Source organism: Rhodamnia argentea, unplaced genomic scaffold (genome assembly GCF_020921035.1).
Source record: "Rhodamnia argentea isolate NSW1041297 unplaced genomic scaffold, ASM2092103v1 Rarg_v2.48, whole genome shotgun sequence".
Classification (NCBI taxonomy): domain Eukaryota; kingdom Viridiplantae; phylum Streptophyta; class Magnoliopsida; order Myrtales; family Myrtaceae; genus Rhodamnia; species Rhodamnia argentea.
In genome coordinates this window covers 25,001-45,504 of record NW_025955896.1, presented here as the reverse complement: position 1 = coordinate 45,504, position 20,504 = coordinate 25,001, and the positions used below count along the sequence as shown (strand labels likewise).

The 20,504-nt window shown below is 34.4% G+C and overlaps 2 protein-coding genes, 2 non-coding genes and 1 pseudogene across 4 annotated transcripts in view; 2 read left to right on the top strand and 3 right to left on the bottom strand.

Annotated features, from left to right (window-relative positions):
* On the bottom strand, nt 1-2,530 carry LOC125313481 (annotated as a pseudogene).
* A 154-nt stretch (nt 2,531-2,684) lies between these two features.
* Nucleotides 2,685-6,303, top strand: LOC125313482 (ribulose bisphosphate carboxylase large chain). Its single transcript, XM_048273212.1, has one exon. The coding sequence runs from the start codon at nt 2,830-2,832 to the stop codon at nt 4,276-4,278; it is 1,449 nt and encodes a 482-aa protein (XP_048129169.1). The 5' UTR covers nt 2,685-2,829; the 3' UTR covers nt 4,279-6,303.
* Nucleotides 6,304-13,294: 6,991 nt separating this feature from the next.
* TRNAW-CCA lies at nt 13,295-13,368 on the bottom strand. The gene has a single exon. It is a non-coding gene; the product is annotated as a tRNA-Trp (tRNA).
* Nucleotides 13,369-13,536: 168 nt separating this feature from the next.
* Nucleotides 13,537-13,610, bottom strand: TRNAP-UGG. Its single transcript has one exon. It is a non-coding gene; the product is annotated as a tRNA-Pro (tRNA).
* Nucleotides 13,611-19,160: 5,550 nt separating this feature from the next.
* Nucleotides 19,161-20,504, top strand: part of LOC125313475 (photosystem II CP47 reaction center protein) — a 1,848-nt gene continuing 504 nt past the window's right edge. The window contains exon 1 of the mRNA XM_048273209.1: nt 19,161-20,504. This exon is cut by the window's right edge and continues 504 nt beyond it. Within this exon, the coding sequence (XP_048129166.1) occupies nt 19,420-20,504 (1,085 nt within the window). The 5' untranslated portion in view covers nt 19,161-19,419.

The window sequence follows — 20,504 nt, the reverse complement described above, 5'->3', positions numbered from 1 at the left end:
TTTCCATCCTATTTTATATTCAATTCATTTTTGAATTGAAAATTTTTTCATTGCATAAGAATCCATCCGATTCCACTTGATTTCTTTGAATTGTATTGAATATTCAATTCCAGTGAAAAAAAGGTGTAGAAACAGAACCTCTTTTTCTATCGCAGTTCCTTTGATTGTTCGTATAGCATGCTCAACTGATTATGAAATTGCATTGATAGCCTCCGACCTCGTGTCCTAGCCTCGTCTGAGAGCTAGATTTGCGCTCAATTGTTTGTCTCTTTACCTTCAGCTTTCCTTAAGTTAGCTTCCGCTAGTTCAAGAGTTTCCTGAGCTTCTTGTGGATCAATATCACTACCCTTTTCCGCGTCATTTACTAAAATAGTGATCTCATTATTGCCTATTCTAGCAAAAACCACCCATCAGAGCCATTGTTAACCATTGGTCGTTAAGGCGTATTCTCAAAATACCTATATCTACAGCTGTGGCAATAGGCGCGTGATTTGGTAATACGCCAATTTGTCCAGTATTAGTAGATAAAATGATTTCTTTCACTTCTGAATCCCAAACAATTCTATTAGGGGTTAATACACAAAGATTTAAGGTCATTTCTTCAATTTACTCTCCATTTCTAAGTTCGTAGCCTTCGCAGTAGCTTCATCGATGTTACCTACCAAATAAAGGCTTGTTCAGGAAGACCATCTAATTCTCCGGAAAGGATCAATTTAAATCCCCTAATTGTTTCTGCTAGACCAACATATTTCCCGGGGGAACCGGTAAATACTTCTGCTACGAAAAGGGTTGGGATAAGAAACGCTCAATTTTTCGTGCTCTTGCTACGGTTAAGCGATCCTCTTCGGATAATTCGTCCAACCCAAGGATAGCTATAATGTCCTGAAGTTCTTTGTAACGTTGTAAAGTTTGCTTAACTCTTTGCGCTGTTTCATAATGTTCCTCACCAACGATTCGAGGTTGGAGCATAGTTGACGTTGAATCTAAAGGATCTACTGCTGGATAGATACCTTTAGCAGCTAATCCTCTTGATAATACGGTCGTAGCATCTAAATGTGCAAATGTCGTGGCAGGAGCAGGGTCGGTTAAATCGTCCGCAGGTACATAAACTGCTTGAATAGAAGTTATGGATCCCTCTTTGGTAGAAGTAATTCTTTCTTGTAAAGTACCCATTTCGGTACTAAGGGTGGGTTGATAACCCACAGCAGAAGGCATTCTACCCAATAAGGCGGATACTTCAGATCCTGCTTGGACGAAACGGAAGATATTGTCGATAAATAGGTACGTCTTGTTCATTAACATCTCGGAAATATTCCGCCATAGTTAGGGCAGTCAAACCAACTCTCATACGAGCTCCGGGGGTTCATTCATCTGACCGTAGACTAGAGCCACTTTAGATTCTGCAATATTTTGTTCATTAATTACTCCAGATTCTTTCATTTCCATGTAAAGATCATTTCCTTCACGAGTACGTTCACCTACTCCTCCAAATACGGATACCCCCCATGAGCTTTAGCAATGTTGTTGATCAATTCCATAATGAGTACTGTTTTACCTACTCCAGCCCCCCCGAATAGTCCTATTTTTCCTCCACGCCGATAAGGGGCTAAAAGATCTACTACTTTAATTCCTGTTTCAAAAATAGATAATTTTGTATCTAACTGTATAAAGGCGGGCGCAGATCTATGAATAGGAGATGTTGTACAGTGTCTACAGGTCCTAAATCATCAACAGGCTCTCCAAGCACGTTGAAAATTCGGCCTAGAGTCGCTCCGCCGACTGGAACACTTAGAGGAGCTCCTGTGTCAATCACTTCCATTCCTCTCATTAGACCATCTGTAGCACTCATAGCTACAGCTCTAACTCGATTATTTCCTAATAATTGCTGTACCTCACAAGTCACATTAATTTCTTGACCGATAGTATCTCGACCTTTAACTACCAGAGCGTTATAAATATTAGGCATCTTGCCCGGGGGGAAGGCTACATCTAGTACCGGACCAATGATTTGAGCGATACGTCCCAGGTTTTTTTTCAAGTGTGGAAACTCCAGGACTCGAAGTAGTAGGATTGATTCTCATAATAATAAAAGTGAAATATATTAAAATTTTTTGCGAAAATTGTCGAATCCAAAAAAAATGTTCGATAGCAAGTTGATCGGTTAATTCAATAAGAAACGGTAATTAGCACTCGATTTCATTGGTACCATCCAACCGAATCCAATCCCATTTTGTTTATTACTTATTCCATTTCAATGAGTGAATTCTCAAGTTCAACCAACCTATTTTCCCAATATCAAGTGGATGAATAAAAATCTTGAGCTTGAGAAAGTCCTTAATTTGTCTATCATTATAAACAATAACTTCCATATTCTCGATGGAATTCGAACTTGAACTCTATTTACAATTCATTATTTTGATTTCATTGGCCCCTATTTTTTCTTTTTTCAGCAGAGCCTTCTATGCCTAGTCTATTCTTTATTTTTATACCCTTTCTTTTTTTTCATGGATACAAATTCCTCATATTTTCACATCTAGGATTTACATATACAACATAATATATCACTGTCAAGAGTAAATTTCTTATTATTTCAATATGATATTTGGATTCAAAAAAAGTAAGGGATCCAAAATTTCAAAAACAAGAATTGGGTTGCGCCATACATAGGAAAGAGTATACAATAATGATGTATTTGGCGAATCAAATACCATGGTATAATCAAAGAACCATTATGATTAGTTGATAATATTCGTTGATGATTTTGTGAAAGCTTTCATTAACTCCGAATTTATGGCGAGTAGACCTTGTTGTTGTGAGAATTCTTAATTCATGAGTTGTAGGGAGGGACTTATGTCACCACAAACAGAGACTAAAGCAAGTGTTGGATTCAAAGCTGGTGTTAAAGATTATAAACTGACTTATTATACTCCTGACTATGAAACCAAAGATACTGATATCTTGGCGGCATTCCGAGTAACTCCTCAACCTGGAGTTCCTCCTGAGGAAGCAGGGGCTGCGGTAGCTGCTGAATCTTCTACTGGTACATGGACAACTGTGTGGACCGATGGGCTTACCAGCCTTGATCGTTATAAAGGAAGATGCTACAACATCGAGCCTGTTGCTGGAGAAGAAAATCAATATATATGTTATGTAGCTTACCCTTTAGACCTTTTTGAAGAAGGTTCTGTTACTAATATGTTTACTTCCATTGTGGGTAATGTATTTGGGTTCAAAGCCCTGCGCGCTCTACGTCTGGAGGATCTGCGAATCCCTACTTCCTATACGAAAACTTTCCAAGGCCCGCCTCATGGCATCCAAGTTGAGAGAGATAAATTGAACAAGTATGGGCGTCCTCTATTGGGATGTACTATTAAACCTAAATTGGGGTTATCCGCTAAGAACTACGGTAGAGCAGTTTATGAATGTCTTCGTGGTGGACTTGATTTTACGAAAGATGATGAGAACGTGAACTCACAACCATTTATGCGTTGGAGAGACCGTTTCGTATTTTGTGCCGAAGCACTTTTTAAAGCACAGGCTGAAACAGGTGAAATCAAAGGGCATTACTTGAATGCTACTGCAGGTACATGCGAAGAAATGATGAAAAGGGCTGTATTTGCCAGAGAATTGGGAGTTCCTATCGTAATGCATGACTACTTAACAGGGGGATTCACTGCAAATACTAGCTTGGCTCATTATTGCCGAGATAATGGTCTACTTCTTCACATCCATCGTGCAATGCATGCAGTTATTGATAGACAGAAAAATCATGGTATGCACTTTCGGGTACTAGCTAAAGCCTTACGTCTGTCTGGTGGAGATCATATTCACGCTGGCACTGTAGTAGGTAAACTTGAAGGAGAAAGAGACATTACTTTGGGCTTTGTTGATTTACTACGTGATGATTTTGTTGAAAAAGATCGAAGCCGCGGTATTTATTTCACTCAAGATTGGGTCTCTCTACCAGGTGTTCTGCCCGTAGCTTCTGGGGGTATTCACGTTTGGCATATGCCTGCTCTGACCGAGATCTTTGGAGATGATTCTGTACTACAATTCGGCGGAGGAACTTTAGGACACCCTTGGGGAAATGCACCGGGTGCCGTAGCGAATCGAGTAGCTCTGGAAGCATGCGTACAAGCTCGTAATGAGGGACGTGATCTTGCTCGTGAGGGTAATGAAATTATCCGTGAGGCTAGCAAATGGAGTCCTGAACTAGCTGCTGCTTGTGAAGTATGGAAGGAGATCAAATTTGAATTCCAAGCAATGGATACTTTGTAATCCACTAATTACCGTTCGTTCCCTTAATTGAATTGCAATTAAACTCGGCCCAATCTTTTACTAAAAGGATTGAGCCGAATACAAAGATTCTATTTAGTCTATCTATCTCATATATAGATATATTTAGATAGATATACAAGATAAAAAAACATAACTAAATAAACAATTGAAATGCTTCTATTGTTTGTTCTTGTTTGTTGTGTTGGATCCACAATTAATCTTATGGGTCTTTAGGATTGGTGTATTCTTTTAATCCCTTAGTTTCGGATCATGAATGGAGTCAAGTATCACAACCTCTTCTACCCATCCTGTATATTGTCCTTTTCGTTCCGTGTTGGAATAGACGAGATTTTACGAAAAAAGTTTTTGATAAAAGAGAACAAATATTTCTTTTTTTTCGATGCGAATTTGACACAAGATGAGGGAAATCGCTATTTCCATTTCGAATTCAAAAAAATATTTAGAATATTCTATAATAAAAAGGAGTTCCATCATATATATAGTTATAGCGAAGTAATACTCCGGGTTCTCACAAAACAAAAGAAAATCCTTTACTCATTCCTTATTTTATTAGTTACTGATCCAGTGATTGGATCTATATGCTTATTCCGATATAAAATGTGAAATATTCAAATTATTTTTCATCGAATGACTATTCATCTCATCTATTGTATTTTCATGTAAATAGGGGCAAGAAAGTTCTATGGAAAAATGGTGGTTCAATTCGATGTTGTATAAAGGAAAATTAGAATACAGGTGTGGGCTAAGTAAATCAATTGATAGGTTTGGTGATCCTATTGAAAAAACCAGTGTAAGTGAAGATCCGGTTATAAACGATACGGATAAAAAGATTCATAGTTGGAGTGAAAGTTCTAGTTACAGTAATGCTAATCATTTAGTGGGTGTCAGGGACGTTCGTAATTTTATCTCTGATGACACCTTTTTGGTTAGAGATAGTAATAGGAATATATATTCCATATATTTTGATATTACTAATCAAATTTTTGAGATTGACAATGATCCTTCTTTACTGAGTGAACAAGAAAGTTCTTTTTTAGTTATCGGACTTATACTTATCTGAAGAATGGATCTAAGAATGACGATCCACCCTGTGATCGTTCCATGTATGATACTAAATACAGTTGGAATAATCACATTACTAGTTGCATTAACTCTTATCTTGTTTCTCAAATCTGTATTGAGAGTTCCATTTTAAGTAGTAGTGACAATTCCAGTGACAGTTACATTTCTAGTTACATTTATGGTGAAAGTAGAAATAGTAATGAAAGGGGGAGCTCCAGTATAAGAACTAGCAGGAATGGTATTGATTTCACTCGAAGAGAAAATTCTACTGATTTCGATTTGACTCAAAAATATAGGCATTTGTGGGTTCAATGCGAAAATTGTTATGGATTAAATTATAAGAAACTTTTGAAGTCCAAAATGAATATTTGTGACCAATGTGGATATCATTTGAAAATGAGTAGTTCAGATCGAATCGAACTTTCGATTGATCCAGGTACTTGGGATCCTATGGATCAAGACATGGTTTCTCTGGATCCTATTGAATTTCATTCGGAGGAGGAACCCTATAAAGATCGTATTGATTCTTATCAAAGAAAGACAGGATTAACCGATGCTGTTCAAACAGGCACAGGTCGAATAAACGGTATTCCGATAGCAATTGGAGTTATGGATTTTCAGTTTATGGGGGGTAGTATGGGATCAGTAGTAGGCGAGAAAATCACCCGTTTGATCGAGTACGCTACCAATAAATTTTTACCTCTGATTCTAGTGTGTGCTTCCGGAGGAGCACGTATGCAAGAAGGAAGCTTGAGCTTGATGCAAATGGCTAAAATATCTGCCGCTTTATATGATTATCAATCCCATAAAAAGTTGTTCTATGTATCAATCCTTACATCCCCTACTACTGGTGGGGTAACGGCTAGTTTTGGGATGTTGGGGGATATCATTATTTCCGAACCTAATGCTTACATTGCATTCGCAGGTAAAAGAGTAATTGAACAAACATTGAATAAGATAGTACCTGAAGGTTCACAAGCGGCTGAATATTTATTCCATAAGGGCTTATTCGATCTAATCGTACCACGTAATCCTTTAAAGGGTATTCTGAGTGAGTTATTTAAGCTTCACGCTTTTTTTCCTTTGAATTAAAATTCACTTATTAAGTTAAGTGGAGCCTAAAGTAAAATTATTGTTATTTTATTTAGTTACATTTTTGTATTTGTAGCGAACAATTAGGCATTTTGTCGGAATCAAAGTAAAAATTCTAAGGAAGAATTTCTTTTTTCTTTGGTGACATAATCAATAATATTGAATTCTAAATTGTATAAAGAATCGTGTGGATAATTCTTTTTTATACCGATATTACTGATTATTAATTAGGAAACCCCTATCAACAATATAAAAAAATTGTTCCTTCTTCGAAATTCAAATTGGTCAAGGCAAATAAAAGAAACCGAGGGTCATCTTTCCTTCTTGCTTCGTATGTATGGTATATATAATTCAAAAATAGAAAATATAGATATAGAGTTTCTTTCGACTATATCTTCTGAGAATCTCTATTTTGACTAAGAATCCTGTTGTTGGATTGAATTCTAACGAATCCTTCGGGAATTTGTAAGAAACTCTTTATTTCTTTATTTATTAAAGAAAAAAGATTCGAATTGAATTCGAATTTTAAGACAATAATAGAATAGATTATCATACGTATATTTCATGTAGAAAGATAAAGAAGAATAAGTCTCATTTATTTAATTATCCATTCCTTGCACTTATTATTTAATATATATACTCACTTAGATATACTCAATATAATTATATACGAATTATAATTATTCTAACATATCTTTCTAACAATAACAGGTACAAATATTAAATCGAGGTACCCATTTTATGACAACTCTTAACAACTTACCTTCTCTCTTTGTGCCTTTAGTGGGCCTAGTATTTCCGGCAATTGCAATGGCTTCTTTATCTTTTCATGTTCAAAAAAACAAGATTTTTTAGATTCGATAGGTGCGAATCTTATCTATTTTTTTTCAAGACTTAGATATAGATAACACAGATATCTATTTAGTAGAATATGGCGGTTTCCTCCGAACATAGCTCTTATGTATGCGTAAATATATGGGTAAATAAATTATAGCAATTTTCAAAGAGATCGGAATCGAGGTGGATGTATGAAATGTAAAGTCAATCTATCTATATGTGGATATCTATAGGAGATCATATAAAAAGGATATTCTTATTTTAGACCTAACCAATTTGATCTAACCAATTAGATGAATTACTCCTAAAGGGTTACATCCGAATAACGCTAGTTGATGAGAGTTACTTCGGAAACAAAAAAAGGAAAGTCAAATTCATTTGGACTATTTTCTCAATTCCAATAAAATGCAACTGGATCTAGTATGAGTTGGCGATCAGAACATATATGGATAGAACTTAGAGTGGGGTCTCGAAAAATAAGTAATTTCTGCTGGGCCTTTATCCTTTTTTTAGGTTCATTAGGATTCGTATTAGTTGGATCTTCCAGTTATTTCGGTAAGAATTGGATATCTTTAGTTCCGTCTCAACAAATTCTTTTTTTTCCACAAGGGATCGTGATGTCTTTCTACGGTATCGCAGGTCTCTTTATTAGTTCTTATTTGTGGTGCACAATTTCGTGGAATGTAGGTAGTGGCTATGATCGATTCGATAGAAAAGAAGGAATAGTGTGTATTTTTCGTTGGGGATTTCCTGGAAAAAATCGTCGTATCTTCCTACGATTTCGTATGAAAGATATTCAGTCCATCCGAATAGAAGTTAAAGAAGGTATTTATGCTCGTCGTGTCCTTTATATGGAAATAAAAGGACAGGGGGACGTTCCCTTGACGCGCACTGATGAGAACTTGACTCCGCGTGAAATTGAGCAAAAAGCCGCCGAATTGGCCTATTTCTTGCGCGTACCAATTGAAGTATTTTGAAATGAACTTTAACTAAAGAAGAAATTCCGGCAGGGAAAAAATTCAAGAATTCTCTTTCTTTCTTCAGCATAGCATAGCTTAATAAAGCTTTTTCAGAACGTTCATTCGAGTCAAAGTAGACGTATATGGAACATCCATAAAACGAAACTTTTTTTGTCCGCATAAAAAAGAATTTATGCGTATGAAAATCCACTCAACTCAATTCAGTAAAAAACAAGTAAAAGTAGCAAATCGAAATAAAATAATAGATTCATCTCCTCGTATATCAAAACATTTCGGAATAAAGGATTTCTCTTTTTATTTTCAATATGAATTGATGGGTTAGATACAAATAGATCATATCTTGTAAATTCTCTCTCCTTTCTTTTGTCAACCGAACTTTTTTTTTATCTTTTGTGTTTCTTAATGATCAAAGGCAAAGGATTGCTTGGATCTCTTATAAGGATAACTTTTATGTCTTGTTTTGCCACTCATTTTTTTTTTGATCATTAGGTTTTGAATTTGTGATCGTTAGATCAAAATATTCTTCATAAATCTCTCTCCATTTTTCCTGGACTCTAATTGCGGGTAGCCGGCCATTTTTTTTTTTCGAAAGATTTTCTTTTTGATAGAAAGGACAAAAGGAGTTCTTTTGGCTTAAAATCCGAATAATAGAGTATTCATTACTTGCTTGAATTAGTTCTTTTAAGCATTCATCGAAAAGGGCTTCGAATTTGATCAATTCAATTGAGGTATCTGGAAACAAGATTTTTTATTATTTCGTCATTCGAAACGGGTATTTTATTTCTGTATTCTTTCGAAATTCAAGGAATAACTACTGAATCACAAATAAAAAACAGGGAATAAATTCATAGGTCCGATGCCTTGTAATAGAACTTAGGGTTAATAGAAATAGTAGATCACATAGATTCAACAAATGAGGTGGGTTCATTAACAATTCAAAGATGAAAAGAAAAAATGGCAAAAAAGAAAGCATTTCTTCCTCTTCTATATCTTACATCTATAGTATTTTTGCCCTGGTGGATCTCTCTCTCATTTAATAAATGTCTTGAATTTTGGATTACTAATTGGTGGAATACTAGGCAATCCGAAACTTTTTTGACCGATATTCAAGAAAAGAGTATTCTAGAAAAATTCATAGAATTGGAAGAACTCTTACTCTTGGACGAAATGATAAAAGAATACCCGGAAATACATCTACAAACACTTCGTATAGAAATCCACAAAGAAACGATGCAATTGATCAAGATGCACAATGAGGATCATATCCATATGATTTTGCATTTATCGACAAATATAACCTCTTTCATTATTTTAAGTGGTTATTCTATTCTGGGTAATGAAGAACTTGCTATTCTTAACTCTTGGGTTCAAGAATTCCTATATAACTTAAGCGACACAATAAAAGCTTCTTTTTCTATTCTTTTATTAACTAAATATTTTTGGTTCTTAAGAAGAAACAGTTTGAGAAGGTTCAATTGTCCAAATGAATTTCTAGATTCGCGAATTTCCAATATCAAGTTCGTAAAAAGAATTCAATTATGTTATGTATGATCCAAAATTATAAAAAGCTTTTTACTTGTTTCTATTCCAGATGTAGATATCGGGAATTTTTTGTACCGCATTCCTAGTCATAGTATGTATATTGGAAAGAAGATTATTTGACTTTATCTCTTCTTTTTTGTTCAAGCCAAATTCGAGCGGTGTCACTAGGTCACTCTTGTGAGATTGAAATGTCATAGAATGGATCAATCGTTTTCTATTCTAATAGAAGAAAATCGAAAATTTTACTGGATACTAAACATAAGATAAGTAAGTGGAGAATAGAAAACAAAGGATTATTCGCCTTCTTCTTAGTCTTTTCTTTGACACAAGAAAGGAATTTTCTGCATTTCTTTCTTGTGTCTACATAAGGTTTTTGATCTGTTCGTAAAAGATTACTATCCTTAGTTTATATTTTTTTCCAGGTTTATTAGAACCCTTTTTTTATATTTATTACATATATAAAGTAGTGAACAAACAAAAAATAGAGGTCAATTTTTTGATAAAATAGAACCTATTCTAATGAACTTAGAAAAAAATTCAACTTTGATGAGATACTAAATAGAGTGAGGATCTATTCGAAAACGATTTGCTTTGCATAATATCTTATCGCCAGAAATATATATTGTAATTGTGTCATTCAGGAAAATGAAATCGAGCGATTCTTTCTTCTAACTTTGAAAGATGGATAAGATACTATCAGCGAATAAGAGATGTTCTAAATCAATTAATGAAGTTTTCAAAAACATTATCAGAGAAAATGAAGTTTTTTTTTTAATCGGGAAAAGTTATTTCTTTTTTATTTCGACTAATAAAATATTATGAAAGCTTAAGAAGGGGATTCTTGCCTTCTTAAGCTTTCATATCTCCAACTGAGTTCATCTTATTATTAGATTATTACAGAGATGAACCCAACCCGGAGTATGAACCATAAAAGAAAATACCTAGTAAACCGATCACAAGAATACCAGTTACAGTACCTATTATCCAAAGAGGAATCCTTCCAGTAGTATCGGCCATTTATCCCGCTTCCCTCCACCATTTCTTTCATCAAGTTGTCATGCTAAAGACATAAACAGCCATAGATAATTATGAGATGTGATCCTTCCGAATGGGTTAAGATAATTCTTATTATTATTTAGTATTCTACTATTCTTTTTCTTCTCTTAATTGAAGAAATAATTGGAAAATAAAACAGCAAGTACAAAAATGAGTAATAACCCCCAGTAGAGACTGGTACGATTCAATTCAACATTTTGTTCGTTCGGGTTTGATTGTGTCGTAGCTCTATAATTTGTATTAGGTTTATCGTTGGATGAACTGCATTGCTGATATTGACCCTAAAAAAGAAACGGTAGGTACAGCTAGTCCATGAACAGCTAACCATCGCACTGTAAAAATTGGATAGGTTCGATCTATGGTCATTGGGTCCTCCTAAAAAGATCTACTAAATTCATCGAGTTGTTCCAAAGGGTCAAAACGGCCAGTTATTAATGGAATTCCTTGTCGGCTCTCTGTAAAATATTCGTTTGGACGAGGGCTTCCAAACACATCATAGGCTAAACCCGTGCTGACGAATAACCAACCCGCAATGAATAGGGAAGGTATAGTAATACTATGAATAACCCAGTATCGAATACTGGTAATAATATCAGCAAAAGAACGTTCTCCTGTGCTTCCAGACATGCTGAGCTCCACATATTCTTGTACAGTTAAAGGGGGGATCGATTCCATAAAAGATGATATCAGTAAATGGCAATTCACTGAAGTTCCATACTTGTTAGATCGTCAATATTGTACCCAGGGTGTTTTTCGAGTATACCGAATCAGTATAGCTATCCTTATTCTGACACAGCAACGCAATCTTAATCAGTATGGAAATGAAGTACTAGATAATTTTTTTATTATTTTCTTGTTGCTTGTCGATATAGAATCATGCATGTACTATTCCATATCCAATTTCTCCAATTTCTATAAGGTTTCTTTCTCTCCATTTTTTACACAATTGAATTCGATGCGAAATTGGAAAATCTCCTTTTCAGAACTATAAGCTTAAACTGTAGAAGAGTTTTTTGTTGTTCTCTTTTTTTTTTTCATTTTCATTTTAAGAGGAATTGTTTATTCGTAGAGTAACAAGTAAAAGGGGTAGATAGTATTGAAAAAAAAAGAGAACAACAAAAAAAATAGAATTGGAATAATCAATATTCATGATGCACACATTGTTTTCTTGTATTAGATCGAAAGGTTCTTTCTGGAACTAGCTGCAAGGGTGGGAATTTATGATATGAAAAGACAATTTCTATTTCTAATAAATATGGAAAAAATGTAGAACCTAGCAAAGAAACGAAAATTATAGGAATTACTAGTCTTAGAATCTAGTTGGACGAAAATAAAGATTTGATTTTCGTGAGTGATCTGATCAGTTGTGCGATACCTTTTTTATTTTTACTTTATTTATTTTCATTTTTACTTATTCAATTCAGTAGTAGGTTCATTCACATAATATCTCAAATGACAAGAAAAAAGGTGTTATTGTTATAAGGTCACTCTTTATTCTAAAATCGAAAAATAGATTCGATACGATTAAAAAAAAAGATCAAAAGAAAAGAGAAATGATTTTGAATTCTGTTCTATATGGATTCAAATTTATTATTATTATTTTAATAATTCAAATTTATTGTTATTTGATTATTTTAATATTAGTCTACTCAAGAATTGTCTAATGAATCCCTTGATTCGAAATTAAGGGATAGGTAGATATTACAAATTATTAATTGATCTCTTTTTGTACCTCCCTTACTCTATGTTTTTGTTAATCCCGTCTATAATGATTGACGAATTAACAACTGTCAATTGAACTTATTCTTTCATTTGAATTGGTATTTTTGCTTATCTTCGTATCTTGAAACTTAGGGAAGTACTTTAATAAACATATGTATAAAAAGAACACATTTCATTTAGCTCCTTCATCTTCATGCTTACTATAACTAGTTATTTCGGTTTTCTACTAGCAGCTTTAACTATAACCTCAGCTCTCTTTATTGGTCTGACCAAGATACGACTTATTTGAAATTAATTGAATGAACACAACGCAGAAAAAAGAAATCTTTCTGTGTTATTCATAGACTCTATAGTTCCTTACCGGGTCAATTTCCAATTAGCGGTCATTGAGATTCATGGGCAATGCAGATTAATATGTAGGGATAGATATTACCTCTCCTTTTTCCCTTTCAAAAAAATTGAAATGATTGAAGTTTTTCTATTTGGAATTGTCTTAGGTCTAATTCCTATTACTTTAGCTGGATTATTTGTAACTGCATATTTACAATACAGACGTGGTGATCAGTTGGACCTTTGATTAAATTAATTAACATCTTTTTTTTTTAATTGACCTCCTCTTTTCTTTAATCCAAAGGAGGTCAAATTAAGATTACTGTTCAATTATTTAAGTGTCATTTTCGGACTAACCTAACCAAGACTGGAATCGCGCTCTGTAGGATTTGAACCTACGACATCGGGTTTTGGAGACCCACGTTCTACCGAGCTGAACTAAGAGCGCTTTCTTATCTTCTTAAAAAAAGAAGAGGATTTTTTTGCTAACCCGAATACATCTTGTATGCATAAGACTATCATATAGAATATGATATAATAAAAAAAAGATTATGTATGCCTGATTTTAATCAATTTCAAAGAATCCCTCGTTACTGCTCAGACGAGAAGTAATAGGTAGGGATGACAGGATTTGAACCTGTGACATTTTGTACCCAAAACAAACGCGCTACCAAGCTGCGCTACATCCCTTTCAATTGGTCTACAGTGTCATTTTATAGAATCCCTGTCTTATTTCAAAATCCTTATTTTCTCCATTTATATATCCAAGTTATCTTGCCTTTTCTTTTTTTTATTCTCATGTAACATATAATAATAGAAGGCTTATATACACATGAATATGAAACCCATCGCAAAAAATAACTAAAAAAAAGGAATATCTTTTGGGAATGCTCAGTCGAAAGGGACGTCTTTTTCGGTTTTAAGAAAAGGAAAATCTTATCTATCGAATCATTATACATTTCAATTGGAATTAGGAATTCCGTGTACAAATACAAGCGGTCCTTAACTACTTACATATATATTATATCGAATCATATATGTATTACCATTAGGCATTACAATAAATTATACAATAAATAAAAAAGAAAAAGAATAAAGTAAGGAGGATTTAAAATGCGAGATCTAAAAACATATCTTTCCGTGGCACCGGTACTAAGTACTCTATGGTTTGGGGCTTTAGCAGGTCTTTTGATAGAGATCAATCGTTTATTTCCGGATGCGTTGACATTCCCTTTTTTTCATTCTAGTTATTGACATGTGAAGGGGTGAAGAAGATTAGAGATAGAATCAAAAGATTTGTGACTAATCCCTCCCCCTCTTTCCTTTTTTTTTTTAGATAAAATAGAATTCGATACAATATAATAAGTAGAAGTATAATAAAGAAAGGAGAAAAGAGAAATAAAAAAGTAGATTCAACCTCGGCGAAATTCCGGTTTAGTCTTCAATTCCATTTAGAAAAAATATTGTGAGAACAGAAATGTGTCTAGGGCAAGAAGATCATACAAGATCTTTTAATGAAATACTGTACATTGAATCGAATTCGATTCAAAATATACCTAAATATTACTTTGTTGTTTTACTTCTTATTTTTTTTATTTCTTTTTTCGCGGAAAGTAGAAGAGTTGGTTGAATCAAAAACGTAAAGGAGGTTCATGGCCAAGGGTAAAGATGTCCGAGTAACGGTTATTTTAGAATGTACCAACTGTGTTCGAAACGGTCTTAATAAGGAATCAAGGGGTCTTTCCAGATATATTACTCAAAAGAATCGACACAATACGCCTAGTCGATTGGAATTGAGAAAATTCTGTCGATATTGTTACAAACATACGATTCACGGGGAGATAAAGAAATAACTCGAATCAAGTGCCTGTGTGTCACTCTTACAAGGAACACGAAAGGACATATTCTATAATATACCATATTATTCTATATATTCTAGTTAACATAATTTAACTAACTAAAAAAAAAGCCAAATCAAATCCTATATTTTGATTTCGAAATCTTTTTGGATCAGATTGAAATAGGATTTTGGGGATAAGGAATAAACAAACCATGGAAAAATCCAAGCGACTCTTTCTTAAATCCAAGCGATCTTTTCGTAGGCGTTTGCCCCCGATCCAATCGGGGGATCGAATTGATTATAGAAACATGAGTTTAATTAGTCGATTTATTAGTGAACAAGGAAAAATATTATCTAGACGGGTAAATAGATTAACCTTAAAACAACAACGATTAATTACTATTGCTATAAAACAAGCTCGTATTTTATCTTTGTTACCTTTTCTTAATAATGAGAAACAATTTGAAAGAAGCGAGTCGACCGCTGGAGCTACTGGTCTTAGAACCATAAATAAATAAAGAAAAAGTAGACTTACTTTACTCCTCAATTGAACCCAAATTCCAATTCAAATCCGAACTTAAACACGGATTGATATTTTGTTCGAAAAATCGAAAGAAAAAAAAATTGGGGAATAAGAAGAAATCTTTTTTTATTGGATATTGAACATATTCGCTCATTTAATTTTGGGCGACTTTATCATACTCTCTTTATCATACTAATTTCTACTCTACCTTCCCGGAGTTCATTCTCCAGCGAACTCCATTTAAAATATTCTGACGAATTCCTTACAATTTCCTTTTTTATTTTATGATCTCATTAGAAATCATATAAAGACAATTCCTATTTAATATAGCCATTTGTGCAAGTATTTTACGATTAAGAAGCAACTGTCTCTTGTACAGATTGTGTATTAATATACTATAACTATAGTATACTCTATTCTCTCGAATTACTGCATTTATCCGAGTGATCCACAAACGACGAAAATCTCTCTTTTTCCTATCTCTATCTCGATGAGACGAAACCAAAGATCTTATTTTCTGTTGAATAATTGTTCGAGTAAGTCTTGAACGAGCCCCCCGAAAGCTTGATGCAAATAAACGAATTTTTGTTCTACGTCTCCGAGCTATATATCCTCGTCTAATTCTAGTCATTGAATAAATGAAACTTTCATGAATAACTAATTGATTTCCTTTCTTTCAGTTATTCTTTTCCTAGTTTATTAATAACAAAACGGATTTTTCCAATGTATAAAATACAAATTCCAATGGCTTTTGCTACTATAACCTTCCCGACCACGATTTGTCTTTTTTTATAGGCATTTCACCTCGAAACGAGTATTGATACTAGGTATAAAAAAACAGAAAAAAGTAATAAATAGAAATGAATAACGAAATAGTGGATTCCATCGTTTCTATGGTTATGTCTTAAACGGTGAGGTCCTCTCTATACACCGGAGTCCCTTAATTCATTTTATCAATCCTATTAGCAACTTGTACAGTTCACATTCTTTGGCTCTACCCATGAATTATCTAGTAATAGGTCTTTCACAACGAGATCTACCTATACAGTAACGGTATTTAATTATGAAGATTGGCTGGGTAGCTGACCCTCTTAGTCCGTTTTTGAAAAAGTATAGACATAAGATTTCGGCTTTGAAAATAGGATTTCCCCGCTTAATGGGGTAACCATTTGTTACCAATGAGGAATTTTTTCTCATTGGAAACCATAAATTTCATATACAATAGAAGAATTGAATAGATCTTTTTTTTTTTCGTTTTCGATATATAGATAGTGAACGGCCTTCTTCCTTCCATTTTATACTATTCACTAGTACTGATCATTGATACTGGAAAATTTCTTTCCCTTTTTTTCTACCAATGGTGATCTGAACGAGTCGCACATACACCCTAGTACATGTTCCTCGACGCTGAGGACATCCCCCAAGAGCGGGGGATTTCGTGACATTTCTGATTGGCTGTCTTGTGTTTCTAATAAGTTGTTTAATAGTTGGCATGTTGAATCGTATACATAATAAGTGGGCTGGTTTAGATCGATCCTAACCGGATGATTATGAATTACTTCTCTATTTAATAGATGAATAGAATATTATAAAACCCGGTAATAAGTAAGAAGAGAAAATCTCAAATCGGCGATTTGCGTAAACTTACTGCTATTTTTTTTATTCAATCGCTACAAGATCAACAATTCCATGAGCTTGGGCTTCTGTTGCTGACATAAAAACATCTCTTTCCATATCTTCGGATACAACCCATAAGGGTTTGCCCGTTCTTTGTACATAAACTCTTGTGATGGTTTCGCGCAGTTTCAGTAGTTCTTCTGCTTCCAGGATAAATTCTCCCGTTTGTGCCTCATAAAAAGAACTCGCAGGTTGATGTATCATTACCCTGATAATATAACAAATGGTTCCTCTATCTCGCATGATGAGGTGAGAAGAAGAGATAAAGAATAATAAAAAAAAAAAGATAGAATTGAGCAACCGTACAGGCATCCTTTGCGTATTGCATACGGCTATACAATGGAATTCACTTTACCTTCCATTTCGATCGAAGAAAGAGAAAAATAGATAGATTAGATCTAGGGTTTATCCGATTCAGATCGGCAAATGATCCAATTACCATCCTTCCTTTCGGAGCAGTTAAAAAATACTATGATGGCTCCGTTGCTTTTTATATATTTATCTCGTCTGTGATTCAGCAATCCCAAAGTTTCTTTTTTTTTTTTGTACTCTTTCATAACAAAAACATAAATATTGTTAAAAGTTTTCTGTTGTGAAAACAAAAAAGTTTGTGACGCTGAAATGGTAATGGTCACCGATAAATAAGATAAAATCGAGAATACCCTTTATTTTATACTAATTTCATACTACTCTTTCGAAATATAATCTAATGTTTTGAAAAAAAAATTTATCATATCGAATTCGAAGTGCCATGCTATTATTACTTAATATTCCTATTTCATATGGCGAAGGCATAGTCTTTTTTTTTTGTTCTTAAAAAACTCATTGGCGCCAAGCGTGAGGGAATGCTAGACGTTTGGTAATCTCTCCGCCGACCAGGATAAAAGATCCCATTGAAGCGGCTAATCCCATGCATATTGTATGCACATCGGGTTGCACAAATTGCATAGTATCATAAATAGCTACTCCGGGGATTACCCATCCGCCAGGAGAGTTTATAAACAAATAAAGATCCTTGTTATCATTCTCTATACTGAGATATACCATAAGACCAATAAGTTGATTCGAAATCTCGCTATCAACCTCTTGGCCTAAAAAAAGTAATCTTTCTCGATAAAGTCGGTTGATTAGGATAAAATTTGTATCCCTTAAGAGCCGTACATGCACCTTTTGATGCATACGGTTCAACAAAAATTGCGAAAAAAAAAGAATCAATGTGTAGATTCCAGCCCTCTTTCTTTTTTTTTTCATAGCAGGGCCCTTTTCTAATCTAATTTTTGAATTTCTTAATGAAGCGGCTTTTTTTTTCTTCCACTTTTCAAGAAAGATGAGTTTTGGTTTTGTCCTCTTTCCCTCCACAAAAAATCCATTAAACTTATCAAATAAACTTCTCATTGATGTATTGTTTCATCGAGATCTAATCCAAATCACGATGTCATTTTCTTGTTCCTGAATGGGCCTTTTTTCAATTCTTTTAGGTTTATGCTCTACTCCGAGTAAAAAAGTCTGCCCGATTTTTATTTGCACATATAGGACAAATGACACTAATACTACGTCTTTTTCCTATGACTTACTTCTTTTTCAATTCAATTCATGTCTTCTGCCAATGCCAAATATTCGACGTATTTATCATATTACTCGCTTGATTAAAAGTTTAAGATTACTCTCTTATCATATAAAAAAAAAAAAGATTTTCTAATCTATAATATGATTAGTAGTAATCATAAATATATTACCAATTGGGTTTTTTCTAAACGGAGTCTGAATACTTCATTTTATTGGTCCAACCATAAATTATTCTAGAGACTTTTCTAATTGATAATATAAATTTGAATACCCTCCAAAACAAAAAAGGATATAATTTCACTTCACGCTCCAATTTTTTGATAATTCAAAATCTTTTTTGGGCGAAACAGAGGATATCTCGATCGGGGGAGAGAACGGGGAAATCCCATATGACCCAATATATCTGACAAGTCGCACTATACGTCAACCCAAGAGGCATCTTCCTCTCCAGGACTTCGAAAGGGTACTTTTGGAACACCAATAGGCATAAAATGAAAGAAAAAAGAATTAAGTACTATATTTCACTTTGATGTGGAAGCGTAACAATGCGTTTATTTTCTTAATAATATTGTCTTTTATCCTATTTTATCCATAGATTGGGAAAAAATTCTTACGAATAGGTCTTTTGAATGATTAACAAATATGTATGCATTCGTTCATAGAAAATGGTATCAACCCCCCATTGCGTATTGGTACTTATCGGATATAGAATAAATCTGCTTCTCTTTGTTCCTACGAACCGAATTGTTCCATTTTTATTAAAAAAAATAATAGAAAAAATATTCATCTTTTCTCCGAGATAATCCCCCGAAAAGGGGAGGTCCCTAGAATATTTTTTTCCAATGCAATAAAGTTACATAGTGTCTATTTTTCGTTGATAAAGGGGTATTTACATGGGTTTGCCTTGGTATCGTGTTCATACCGTCGTATTAAATGATCCCGGCCGTTTGCTTTCTGTCCATATAATGCATACAGCTTTGGTTGCTGGTTGGGCCGGTTCGATGGCTCTATATGAATTAGCAGTTTTTGATCCCTCTGATCCCGTTCTTGATCCAATGTGGAGACAAGGTATGTTCGTTATACCCTTCATGACTCGTTTAGGAATAACCAATTCATGGGGCGGCTGGAGTATTACAGGAGGGACTATAACGAATCCGGGTATTTGGAGTTACGAAGGCGTGGCCGGTGCACATATTGTGTTTTCTGGCTTGTGCTTCTTGGCAGCTATCTGGCATTGGGTGTATTGGGATTTAGAAATATTTTGTGATGAGCGTACAGGAAAACCTTCTTTGGATTTGCCAAAAATTTTTGGAATTCATTTATTTCTTTCAGGGGTGGCTTGCTTTGGGTTTGGCGCATTTCATGTAACAGGATTGTATGGTCCTGGAATATGGGTGTCCGATCCTTATGGACTAACTGGAAAGGTACAACCTGTAAATCCAGCGTGGGGTGTAGAAGGTTTTGATCCTTTTGTTCCGGGAGGAATAGCCTCTCATCATATTGCAGCAGGCACTTTAGGCATATTAGCGGGACTCTTTCATCTTAGTGTCCGTCCGCCCCAACGTCTATATAAAGGATTACGCATGGGCAATATTGAAACCGTCCTTTCTAGTAGTATCGCTGCTGTTTTTTTTGCAGCTTTTGTTGTTGCTGGAACTATGTGGTATGGTTCAGCAACTACCCCTATCGAATTATTTGGTCCCACTCGTTATCAATGGGATCAGGGATACTTCCAGCAAGAAATATATCGAAGAGTTGGTGCTGGGCTAGCCAAAAATCAAAGTTTATCCGAAGCTTGGTCTAAAATTCCTGAAAAATTAGCTTTTTATGATTATATCGGTAATAATCCGGCAAAGGGGGGATTATTCAGAGCGGGCTCAATGGACAACGGGGATGGAATAGCTGTTGGGTGGTTAGGACATCCTATCTTTCGAGATAAAGAAGGGCGTGAACTTTTTGTACGTCGTATGCCGACTTT

What these genes read in the sequence shown, in the direction of transcription:
- LOC125313482 (XM_048273212.1), top strand. Translation starts at nt 2,830, where the DNA reads ATGAGTTGTAGGGAGGGACTTATGTCACCACAAACAGAGACTAAAGCA.